This window comes from Crinia signifera, chromosome 7 (assembly GCF_055691185.1).
Source record: "Crinia signifera chromosome 7, ASM5569118v1, whole genome shotgun sequence".
NCBI classification, from domain to species: domain Eukaryota; kingdom Metazoa; phylum Chordata; class Amphibia; order Anura; family Myobatrachidae; genus Crinia; species Crinia signifera.
This window is the reverse complement of record NC_139223.1, coordinates 163617219-163630644: the sequence shown is the minus strand read 5'-3', so window position 1 is coordinate 163630644 and position 13426 is coordinate 163617219. Positions and strand designations below refer to the sequence as shown.

At 45.0% G+C, this 13426-nt stretch overlaps 2 protein-coding genes across 2 annotated transcripts; both read left to right on the top strand.

The window, feature by feature from the left end:
• The first annotated feature begins 610 nt into the window (after positions 1 to 610).
• LOC146021256 (gamma-crystallin-3-like) lies at positions 611 to 5534 on the top strand. Its single transcript, XM_083155049.1, has 3 exons — positions 611 to 619; positions 2118 to 2360; positions 5262 to 5534. The coding sequence occupies exons 1-3, from the start codon at positions 611 to 613 to the stop codon at positions 5532 to 5534; spliced, it is 525 nt and encodes a 174-aa protein (XP_083011175.1).
• Positions 5535 to 10912: 5378 nt separating this feature from the next.
• On the top strand, positions 10913 to 12744 carry LOC146019590 (gamma-crystallin-3-like). Its single transcript, XM_083152086.1, has 4 exons — positions 10913 to 10921; positions 11670 to 11890; positions 12178 to 12199; positions 12475 to 12744. The coding sequence occupies exons 1-4, from the start codon at positions 10913 to 10915 to the stop codon at positions 12742 to 12744; spliced, it is 522 nt and encodes a 173-aa protein (XP_083008212.1).
• The last annotated feature ends 682 nt before the right edge of the window (positions 12745 to 13426 follow it).

Here is a 13426-nt window from a genome sequence, read left to right as displayed (position 1 = left end):
GCAGGGACCTCCAGGCTCTCCTTTAATACAGGTACCTCCGCGCCGCACGGACCCCCCTGCCAGCTCCCGGGGGGGTCCTTTAACGGGGGGGGGGCAGCTGCAAAATTGTCCCGGGGGGGGGGCGGTGAAATTGTCCCGGCGGGGGGGCGCAAAAGTTTTAGTTACGCCACTGGGCAGGATATTAGAAATATCCCTTGGGGCTTGCGCTTTTTCATATACTGTATTCCACAAAGGCAGACGCAGCTCATTGTAGAGTGTGAGCAGGGGGCGCTGGGAAACTCACGGGGCAAAGATCAGGTGTAGCTGGGTCAGCATTAACACAACCTCTGTAATAACATTCTTATTTTACACAATCCCCTGGACAATACCTGCAGCTGTGAAAGGATTGGCTGAGGCTGGGGTTTCACCTTCTAAGCAATGTTTTGTCATGGAAATGCCAGTGACCATACAAGAACAATTGTCACATACAAAGATGAGTCATTATATGACAAAAATAGACAAAAAGTTGCCACTGCTCCACGTTCTGCTTACATAAGAAAACTGGTGTATATAAGCCTCTTACCTCCGGCACTGAGTACACCGCTCGTTAGGACACATCGCAGCCGACAACATGGGAAAGGTACAGAAATATATTACATTTCTGCTTATGTCATACATTGTAACAGTTTGTCACAATCTGTGTATACATACAATACACTATACATACACTACACATACACTACACTACACATACACTACACTATGCATACACTACACTATACATACACTACACATACACTACACTATACATACACTACACTATATATACAATACACTAAATATACATTATACATACATAATACATACACTACACTATATATACACTATACATACACTACACTATACATACACTACACTATACATACACTACACTATATATACACTACACTATATATACATAATACATACACTACACTATATATACACTATACATACACTACACTATACATACACTATACATACAATACACTATACATACACTATACATACACTACACTACACATACACTACACTATACATACACTACACTATATATACATTATACATACATTATACATACACTACACTATACATACACTATACATTCACTACACTATACATACAATACACTATACATACACTACACCAGGGGTTCCTAATCTTTTTTGAATCACGGCACCCTAGAGTATCAGAACTTTTTAGGGGCCCCCTGTGGTTGGCATGTAATTTTTTTTTTTTTATTAGTTTTTTTTTTTTAGCTTAAGGTTTTATGCATGGGAGTGGGGAAGTGCTGCAGTTTCACCTTATTGCCAATGTGACAATGATTAATATTGCTGAGCATTGGGTGCCAAGGCACACTGACTGCCCAAGTGTGCAGTGCATTACTGGGAGCTGACACTTTGCACAAGAGGGCAGAGGCTGAGAGGTTTGTGTTGAGCTCTGATTGGTGGAGCTCATTACATGCTTCTCAGGCCCATGGAGGACAGCAGCAGCAGCCTAGTCATGGGAGGGTTTTTAATCAGAGGCAGCACAGAGCCTGTGAGGTCTCCTACAGTCCTACAGAGTAAGGTGCAGAGGGACAAACATAGGCTTTTCATGTGGTATATATATATATATATATATATATATTAATCTCCCCCTGCAGTTACCCATTGACCAAATTTACACTGCCTTTACTCTGTGTTTTGACAGTATAATATTCTCCCATGCAGTTTGCGGCCAGTAATGACAAGTGCAAGGGGGCCTCCTGTCTAGAGTGCCCCAGGCCCCCTGAAGGCTTAATCTGGCACTGGTTATGTGGTAAAGGACAAGATTTGCTTCTGTTTATACACATATTTTATGATTGGCAGCCGCCATTTGTCCATAAATAATTTGAATTGGGCCAGGACCACCAACTCGTGGCACGCCTGCAAGTGTCCCAAGGCACCCCAGGGAGACACGGCACACAGTTTGGGAACCACTGCACTACACTATACATACACTATACATACACTACCTACACTATACATACACTACACTATACATACACTACACTACGCATACACTACGCTAGTATATACAATGTGTTTCCTTAACTTACTGTAAATATATCCTGACAGATCATCTTCTACGAGGACAGGAACTTCCAGGGCCGCTCCTATGAGTGTAACTCCGAGTGCCCAGACATGTCCTCATACTTCAGGCGCTGTAACTCCATCCGGGTGGAGAGTGGAAACTGGATCCTGTATGAGCAGCCCAACTACAGGGGGCACCAGTACCTCCTGAGGAGGGGAGAGTACCCCGACTTCCAGCAGTGGTTGGGCTACAATGACTCCATCAGATCCATCCGCCTTAGTCCCCAGGTAACTACTGTACAATGATGAGGATCACCTAACATCCAACACCTGACCAAAGTTCGACTTTTGGGAAATGAACCCTTTAAGTGCCAATATTGCTGCGAGAGATCCTCAAAATATCCTCTAACCATGCCAGCGCCGCTCACAGCGACTGTTCTTTTAGTATAAATTAATACAAATGCAGCCAAGTCAATTAATAGAAGTTTAGTTAAATATTGCACCCAAAAAAAGTGAGTCTCTATGAGCGGCGCTGGCATTGTTAGTGTATATTTTGAGGATCTCCCACAGCAACGTTGGCACTCAAAGGGTTTAATAGAAAGGTTTGTTTGGCAATTTTCACACCTATTTTGACAAATTCCCTTGGCACTGAAAGGGTTAACAAACTGAGCCTTCTTGAAAATCATCGAATTCATGTGGAATATGTTGCGCATAAAGAATTTTAAGCAGACGCAGAAGAATGAGGACAAAGAGGTGTATCTTGTTAGACAGAAGGAGGCTAAGAAGGTAATCAGATGTGCAAAAGCACAGGCTGAAGAGAAAATGGCCCAGTCAGTGGGTAAAGGGGGAAAACTTTTTTAGGTATATAAGTGAAAGGAAAAAAACAAAAAGGGGAGTAATAAGACTAAAGACAGAGAGTGGAAGTTTTCTTGAGGGGGACAATGTAATAGCAGATCATATTAATAATTATTTCTGCTCAGTATTCACTGCTGAAAGAAAGGGGAAGGGGCCACAGTTAAGTTGCAAGTATAGTCAGAAAACTGAGGGAGAGACAAGTACATTTACAGAGGAGAAAGTCCTCACAGATCTCTCAAAACTGAAAGTGGATAAATCAATGGGGCCGGATGGGATACATCCAAGGATACTAAAAGAGCTTAAAGGGGAGCTGGTAAAACCATTAACAGAATTATTCAACCAGTCACTAGCTACTGGAGTAATCCCAGAGTACTGGAAAACAGCGAATGTAGTCCCACTGCACAAAAGTGGAAGCAAGGAAGAGGTAAGCAACTATCGACCAGTGAGCCTTACATCAGTAGTAGGGAAATTGGTGAAAATACTCTTAAATCAAAGAGCTGTAGAATATCTCAAAACCAGCAACTTACAGGATCCAACACAGCATGGGTTTACTGGGGGAAGATCATGTCAAACAAATCTCATTGACTTTTTTTGACTGGGTAACTAAAGTAATAGATCAAGGTGGGGCTGTAGATGTAGCTTATCTAGACTTTAGTAAAGCTTTTGACACTGTCCCACATCGCAGACTGTTAAATAAACTTGAAACTGCCCTACTTGAGACTTATATTTTTAAGACCTCGCCATGGACTGGTATATAAGATCCTATACGTACTTTACCCTCTTTTGGTTCCCACCATATAAGATAACATGCAGGGTCAAAAGTGACCGAATGTCTAAAGAAAAGAAGCTGTGACCAAACCGACTCCTCACATATCTGAACTAAAGGGGTCTCAATTATATATAGAAAAGAGGGAGTAATAACTAGGAAATGCCACTATGCCAGGAGAATGATGGGCGTGTGTAATACCTTGTCTTATGTCTAATGAAAGGATCACTAAGAAAAATGTGAACTAAAGTGTAATATGGGCCAAATGTATGTATGTCTGTATTGTCTGGGGGTGGGAGGGAATGTATGTGATTAATTGTGGGGAAAATGTATTAACAAACTGTCATATAATTGTGTGCTGATTTGCTTTTTTGTATAAATAAATAATCAATTTAAAAAATAAAAAATAAACTTGAAAGCTTGGGATTGGATTCTAAGATAGTTGAATGGATAAGAGCGTGGTTGCAGGACAGAAAACAGAGTTGTAGTAAACGGGGTACAGTCACAGGAGGGAAAGGTTACAAGTGGAGTACCCCAGGGATCTGTACTTGGACCAGTGCTTTTCAATATCTTTATTGGTGATATTGCAAATGGAATTGAGGGTAAAATGTGCCTTTTTGCAGATTATACAAAGGTATGCAACAGGGTAGACACACCAGGAGGGGTAAAACAAATGATTGATGATCTAGGTAGATTAGAGGAATGGTCAAGAGCATGGTAACTACAGTTTAGTGTCTACCTTTCCATGTGTCGACCGTATTCATTCATATGTTAACCTTTTGTCGACCTAGAATATGTTGAGCATTTTTAGGTGTCGATCTACTCCCTGTTGACCATTATTGGTGGACCGGATACCGTAAATTCAGTGGATAAATAAATCGATGGTGAGCGTCTTACGAATGGTTTTGGACATAATCGCTCAGCTGTGAAGTCTTCCCTAGTGTACACCTGTATTCGCACAGCGAGCACATTAATTCCTAAGGTGGAATATCACTATAGCGCAGAGGTGTCTATCTGATCACTGGCCGCACCAAATTCGCTGCCATTAGGGATGCCAATCCTGGGGCATTTTTTTCAATCCCAAGAATCGGAATTAAAAAATGCTCTATCCCGGGATTCTCGGGATCCCGGGATTGGCATCTCTAAAAGAAAAAACTGCCCCCTGTCCCCCACATTTACTTATCGGGGAAGCAGTAAGGCTGGGCAGGCGGCAGGAGAGTGGAAGGAGGTGGCCAGTGTGACATCAGAGATGCTTGTGTGCGGCCAGGAGAGGTCTATGGTGGAGGGTTCCCAGCGGCGGAGGCACAGCGGTGCAGCTTGCATAGCGTGATTGGGTCATAGGTCATGCTGTGTAGGCCGCATGCCAGGACACAAACAGCCGTGCAGCGTCTGAGCGAAATCCCAGGATTGAAATCCCATTTTGGGGGCAAATCCCAGGATCTCACCGATTCTGATCCTGTGATTGGCCACCCTAGCTCCCATGCAATCAAGTCTGTATCAGAACCAAGAATAGAGATAGTATTTAGAAATACATAATGATATTGATTTCTGGAATCTTTTTATCCCAGTACCAGGGATCATCCAGAATAAAGATCTATGATCAGGACAACTTCCAAGGTCAGATGACGGAATTCACAGAAGACTGTCCTCATGTCTACGAGAGGTTCCGCTACAATGATATTCCATCTGCCCATGTACAAGACGGATACTGGATGTTCTACGATGAGCCCAACTACCGGGGACGTCAGTACTACCTGAGACCCGGGGAGTACCGGAAATACACCGACTGGGGAGCCACCAGCCCCAGAATTGGCTCCTTCCGACGTGTCCACCATTCATAATTAAAGAGCAGAAAATGTATTTCTGCAATAAATAATTTGATGAATACTCTTATTACATTCTATTTATGTCTATTTATTTTATAGAAAGCCTTATACTAAACATTGGTCTGCTGACAAATAGGAAAATATGTTGTGTGTGTTGGTATAGGACAGAGCGGTCCTTGGTCTTTCTTATCAGTACGCAGGGCAATGGCCAGGGGCGTAACTAGACCTTTCTGGGCCCCATAGCTAAGTCTAGAAAGTCCCCCCCCCCCCTGCTATTGTCACTACAATGCAAAAGAGAGGGAGGGGTATGAGCTGGAGTTAGTGTCAGAGAGGGAGGGAGAAAGAAAGAGGGGCGCAAGATAGTGTTAGAGGGAGAAAAAGGAATAGACAGATTGAAAGGGGATATAGTGTGTACCAGGGAGAGGGAAGTAGACAGTCAGGGGGACATTTACCAAAATGGATTCGTAGAAAAAAGGTGTATTCGTAGGGAGAAATACACCTTTTTTTTACGAATTTGTATTTTCGGGATTTACAATCCCAAAAATACAACAATTCGTAGTCCTAAAGATGGAACATTCGTATTTGTAGTTACAAATACGAATGCCCTACACCATCGATAGGATACGACAGAAATCACCATTCAAAAGAATGGTGGTTTCTGATTTACTAAGCAGCCGTACTGACAATACGGCTGCTTAGTGGTGTGAAACACCCACGCAAATACGACAGGAAAATAGAACACCATTTTCCTGTTCTATTTGCGTTTTAGTCAGTCAGTCAGATCCGTGCAGGCTGCAGTGTAAAAAAATAGAAAAAATAAATAATTTAAAAAAAAAAACGGCGTGGGGTCCCCCCCACAGCCATAACCAGCACCAGGCTGAAGGAGCCGGGGCCGGTAATTAAAAACCAGGGAACCCGACAAATAGGGGTTCCCCGATTTTTAACAACCAGCCCCAGGCTCCAGGTCCGGGGCTGGTTCCCAAAATACGGGGGACAAAATGACTAGGGGTCCCCCGTATTTTAAGAACCAGCCCCAGGCACAACCAGCCGGCAGGGTAATGTCACAGCCGGGGGACACTTATAATATAAGGTCCCGCGGCCAAAACATTCTCCCTACCGACCAGTCAGCCTGGCCAGGGGCCCTGGGGGAGTGGGGACCCCCCCAATGAAGGGGTCCCCCCCCTCCAGGACTTACCTGACCAGGCTGAAGCCTGGTGCTGTCCTCGATGCCCCTGGGCGGTGGGCATCGAGCTGATAAATGTTGTAAAAAATAGATAAACCATTGTTTTTTACTGTGGCACTACAAGTGCCAGCAAGCCTCCCCAGCAAGCTGGGACTTGGAGAACCACAAGTCCCAGCCTGCTGGGCATTAAAGGGCCCGCTGGCACTTGTAGTTCTACAGTTAAAAAAATAGTGCACAAAACACACTGACACACTTTTAAAATAAAACTTTATTACACACAAAGCCCACACACACTAATACTTACCTATCTTCTCTCCGTAGGTAGCCCTGATGTCCTGTGTCGGCGTCTTCTGGTCCTGTGTCGTCTTCTTCCTCCATGTCGACGTCGCTGTCGGCGATGGTGTCCCCGTCCGGATCCGAAGAAATCCATTTGGGAAGCTGTGGAAGGAAACCATACTCACCTGTCCCAGCGCGACGTAGTCCAGGTAAGGTCTTTGCAAAAAAATAAACCGAAAACCCCGAAACCAAACCGGACACGACGGAGACGCACGGTGTGTTTGTTTACATCGTGCGGCTCCGCCTCCCGAATGCCGCTATTGGCCGCCTTGCGGCCTAGCGGCCAATAGCGGCATTCGGGGGCGGAGCCGCACGATGTAAACAAACACACCGTGCGTCTCCGTCGTGTCCGGTTTGGTTTCGGGGTTTTCGGTTTATTTTTTTGCAAAGACCTTACCTGGACTACGTCGCGCTGGGACAGGTGAGTATGGTTTCCTTCCACAGCTTCCCAAATGGATTTCTTCGGATCCGGACGGGGACACCATCGCCGACAGCGACGTCGACATGGAGGAAGAAGACGACACAGGACCAGAAGACGCCGACACAGGACATCAGGGCGACCTATGGGAAGAAGATAGGTAAGTATTAGTATGTGTGGGCTTTGTGTGTAATAAAGTTTTATTTTAAAAGTGTGTCAGTGTGTTTTGTGCACTATTTTTTTAACTGTAGAACTACAAGTGCCAGCGGGCCCTTTAATGCCCAGCAGGCTGGGACTTGTGGTTCTCCAAGTCCCAGCTTGCTGGGGAGGCTTGCTGGCACTTGTAGTGCCACAGTAAAAAACAATGGTTTATCTATTTTTTACAACATTTATCAGCTCGATGCCCACCGCCCAGGGGCATCGAGGACAGCACCAGGCTTCAGCCTGGTCAGGTAAGTCCTGGAGGGGGGGGACCCCTTCATTGGGGGGGTCCCCACTCCCCCAGGGCCCCTGGCCAGGCTGACTGGTCGGTAGGGAGAATGTTTTGGCCGCGGGACCTTATATTATAAGTGTCCCCCGGCTGTGACATTACCCTGCTGGCTGGTTGTGCCTGGGGCTGGTTCTTAAAATACGGGGGACCCCTAGTCATTTTGTCCCCCGTATTTTGGGAACCAGCCCCGGACCTGGAGCCTGGGGCTGGTTGTTAAAAATCGGGGAACCCCTATTTGTCGGGTTCCCTGGTTTTTAATTACCGGCCCCGGCTCCTTCAGCCTGGTGCTGGTTATGGCTGTGGGGGGGACCCCACGCCGTTTTTTTTTTTAATTTATTTATTTTTCTATTTTTTTTTACACCTTGCAGCCTGCACGGATCTGACTTGATCCGTGCAGACTGCTAGAAATAATTCGTATTAGCGGCCGTATATACGGCCGCTAATACGAATCATTACACCATCGGAGGGTTACAAAGCAGTCGTATCTGACTGCTTTGTAAATCCCCCTCCGGAACACGACTTTGCATACGACTTAAACAGTCGTATGCAGTCGTAGGGAAACAACCAATACGAAAAACTAGGTTTTTCATATTGGTAAATTTCCCCCTCAGTGTCAGAGGGAGATCGAGAACATCTCAGCGAGAGGATGCAAGCAGGAGAGGCGCTACCTGGCTACATTACAGGATGGGGTGGCAACCCCTGCGCTTCTCACTGCTTATTGCCACCATTCACCCCCTACTGAAGTCTTCCTCTCTAACCCCAAGTCCTGTGGGGTTTTTTCATCCACCGCTGACTGCAGCCCTTTCTCTTGAATTGGGGTGTAGTGCCAGGACAGACACACACTGCGCTATACAATCACCCAGTGTCACACACACAGCATGCACCCACTTCAGTCACACACATACTATTGCACATAGAAATTATTGTCACACACAGAATGCATTCACTGTCACACACATACACACACACACACACACACAACACTCACTGCGGGTCCAGGTGTCGGACATCTACTGCTGAAAGCTCTCCCCATCCATTACCAGTCTGACCTGCTGCAGCTGTCAAGCGCCGGGCAGCGGGGGTCTCAGAGTGCGGCTCCTGTGGTGCAGCTCCTTGTGTGCGGCTCCCGTTGGCTGTCAGCGGTAGAGCCGTCACTACAGTAGCGGGAGGGAGGGAAATATCGCGGCCGGGTCCAAATGCTGCTGCTGTGTTTGAAGTAGGGAGCGGGCGGGAAGTGTCAATATGCTGCCCCACTTCTAGCGCTGCTCCCGTCTGGAACCGGGTCAGAGGCCTCTGTCTCTGCAGTGTACAGGAGCCCGGCTCTGGGACCCCGCGCTGCAGCATTTAAAAAAATAATAATTTAAAAAAAGGAACAACCATTTAAGAAGTGTTGTGGGTAATGACCTGCAGGTCATTACCCACAACACCCAAGTGTTGTGGGTAATGATCTGCTGGACCTGCTGTTACATCTGCCCCACCTGCAGTGCAGCATGGTTTTGCCCATTAGAGAAAAATTTTGATTTTGAGATCCTTACTGAATAACCCCCATAATGAAATAAAGGGAAAAGAAGACAATTTGGTGACCCTTATTATTATTCTGTATGTTTTAAATGCCAAATAGTGAGGTAGATATATGTAGCAGGGATAAGCGAGGAGAAGTGATAAAGTGCCTGGTATTTTATCACCGGCCAATCAGCTCCTGGCTGTTACAGGCTGGGTTTAAAAAGGGACATTAAGGAGCTGATTGGCCGGTGATAAAGTACCAGGCACTGTATCACTTCTCCTCCCTTATCCCTGCTTCATAGTGGAGGGTAATGAGTAGTACATGTATACTGTACTGTATATACACACATACACAGACACACATATATACATATATAAATATATATATATATATATATATATAAATATATAAAATTATATATATAAATATTTCACTGAGGTCACAAATTAATAATTATGCCAGTGCCATTATACATGATTAATTACCCTCCTCCAGTGGCCGCCAGACCATCACCGGCTTCTGTGCTTTTTAAAACAGGCTGCCCTGTCGCTGCCGCCGCCCATCGGATCCAGCCCAGCGTGCAAATACCCCCTCAAATGCTGAACTGCACACACACACACACCCCATGGCCCCTTCGAACAAGCCCAGACCCACGTGTACAGCATTTGCTCTCATTCTCTGTCTGTGCACATTGATACTTGTAACAATAAAAAACATGAAAGTACTCGCACAGATGTAACCATGCTCATCATTGTCACACCAATCGCCACGTGTGACACAACATGGTGATTGGCGCAATCCCTTCCCCATGAGTGCGCTTCTAATTCTATATACCTTTTTGACTGTCTGTAAATCTCCAGTTTGTTGTATCAATGTCTCATATTGTAAAGCGCAACGGAATAGGCTGCGCTATATAAGAAACTGTTAATAAATAAATAAAACAATAAGCTCCACAGCTCATAGAAACACATTGAGTGGTGATGGCGTAGTGTCTCCACGCAACGGGTGTGACATCGGCGCACCAAACAGGCACAAGTGGTTGTGGTGCAGGAAGGACGAGCGCAGCTGTATCTGTATATCCATGAAAATGCAGACACAGCCCATTATGGAGTGTGAACATTACGGTCTGAAGAGCTAAAATCAGGTGCCGGATATTCAGTATTATACCAACCTCTAGAACAATATTCTCATCACATAATACATAGTGACAAGGACAATACCTGCGGCTGTGAAAGGATTGGCTGAGGCCGGGGTTTCACCTTCTAAGCAATGTTTTGTCATGGAAATGCCAGTGACCATACAAGAACAATTGTCACATACAAAGATGAGTCATTATATGACAAAAATAGACAAAAAGTTGCCACTGCTCCACGTTCTGCTTACATAAGAAAACTGGTGTGTATAAGCCTCTTAGCTCCGGCACTGAGTACACCGCTCGTTAGGACACATCGCAGCCGACAACATGGGAAAGGTACAGAAAACATTTCTGCTAAATCCCAGCTATATCTATCTATCTATATCTATCCATGGTAAGCGTCTGCCTGTTTGTTCCGGCTAATCTCGAGAACCGTTGGATGGATGCGGTCTTCAACGTTTTTATAAGAGCATTTACTGAGGAAAGCAAAGAGTATAATACATTCATCTATGGCAAAAGGGAGCCTGGCAGTGACAGTTTAGTAAGAGAATGGTAGTGCTCGATAGTGCACACAGTGGCCAAGAGTGGTACTGCAGTAGTTGCTCTGCAGGGATGATTCCACATCAGCTTCCTTGTCCCTCCTCCCTCAAACTAAATCACCAGGCTTCAGGAAATCATCACAGCACATCCTCATAGGCCCCATGAGTCATCGGTAATACAGGCAAGTCTTTCCCATGAGTGCCTTTGCCTCCTACCTCCCCGTATCATTTCCCATCCCCATCTGCGCTATACCTCTGAACACCGTCTGCACAGGTTCCTTCTACCACCCTCTTCATATGCTCCTCTGATTCCCTCTCCACCATCTGGAGATTATTAATCTATGGCAAAAGGGAGCCAAGTAGTGATGCTTTTAGTGAACCAAGTAAAATAAAATGGCCACCCAAGCTTGGGAAGGCGCATACATGTATTACCATTATGTAGAGACAAAGCAAATATACATTGTAGAACATGTCAAAATTGCTCTAGTACAGTATATACAGTACAATGTGCTTCCTTCACTTACTCCAAATATATTTCCTGACAGATCATCTTCTACGAGGACAGGAACTTCCAGGGCCGCTCCTATGAGTGTAACTCCGAGTGCCCGGACATGTCCTCATACTTCAGGCGCTGTAACTCCATCCGTGTGGAGAGTGGAAACTGGATCCTGTATGAGCACCCCAACTACAGAGGGCACCAGTACTTCCTGCATAGAGGGGAGTACCCCGACTTCCAGCAGTGGCTGGGGTACAATGACTCTATCCAGTGGCGTAAGTTCACCCGAGTTGCCCAGAGGCAAGATAAATTTTGGTGCCCCCCAAACAGCTCAATCAGTAAGGTGTCTGTCTCCATACGGACAGGTCATGGGATCTAATACAGAGTGTGAAACTTGCAAAAATTATGTTTGAACCCAATCAGCCACATTAGCGATATCAACTGCTTTCAATTACATGATTCAAAATTGAAGGGGAGGAGAGGTGCCCCCTTGGGAGCAGGAGCCCGGCGGCAGATGACTCCATTGCCTCCCAGAGTTCTGCCTCTGACTCCATCAGATCCATCCGCCTGAGCCCACAGGTAACTATGCATATTTACTATTATTTAGATGAAGGTTTCCTAACATCCAGAACTGGACCATAGTGAGATTTATGTATAGTTAACAATCTGTGTCTCCTGGAACGTCAACTCCTTAAAATACAAAAGGATGTTCCGGAACATAATTACTACACTTGATGATTACAGTACATTTATTTCCATAGGACTAAAGGTGGATACATTATTGATATTGCTGGTCTTAGTTTTAAAACTAAATAATGATACTGACATATTGAACATTTCTTACCCAGCACCAGGGCTCATTCAGAATCAGGATCTATGAGAACGAAGACTTCCGAGGTCAGATGATGGAGTTCACAGAAGACTGTCCCAATGTCTATGAGAGGTTCCGCTACCAGGACATCCACTCTGCCCATGTACAATACGGATACTGGATGTTCTATGAGGAGCCCAACTACCGGGGACGTCAGTATTACCTGAGACCCAGGGAGTACCGGAAATACACCGACTGGGGAGCCACTAACCCCAGAATTGGCTCGATCCGACGAGTCCACCATATGTATTAAACCAGCATAAGAGCAAATTCTCTGATTTTCAGTCAAATCAATAAATAATTTGGTGAATCCATTTATGACATTATTTTGTTCTTATTGAAAGGTTTTTATAGTGTGGCAGAGTCAGCATTCCCCTACATGAAAGTAATGTGGAGGATCCAGACCAGATTTTGGGAGCAGTAGCAGAATCCCAGGTGTAATCAGCAGCACCTGGGATGTCCTGATATAAGGCTTTCCATGGCAGAGTCTCCTTGCTCTCGATGGTGCTGATGGTATATGACAAAGTGGTCTTCTGTCTTTTCTTAGACCTTATATAAATTGCAATTCATGCAGTCCAAGACGGTGACTCATATAATACTGTATCTTACATGGCTTGGCCAATGACCTCAGTCAAATGCATATTAATAGGCATCAACAGATTAAAGTACAGTAATATGACTCAAGCTAAGTATGTTACTAGTCATTGTACCTATTACACCCCTAACAGGCATTCACAGTATAAATAATAATACTGCAATAACTACCTTATCTTTTTGTATTATCTTAATCTTGGTTTTTATCCAGCCTCTTACACACAACTGGAACTGTAGCACAATGTACATAAAGTAATGGTTCCATCAGTAAATCACATTGGCACAGCCAGCTGCCAGTCACCTTAAGTACCCCCCACAGTACAACGGGACGTGGGATAGCA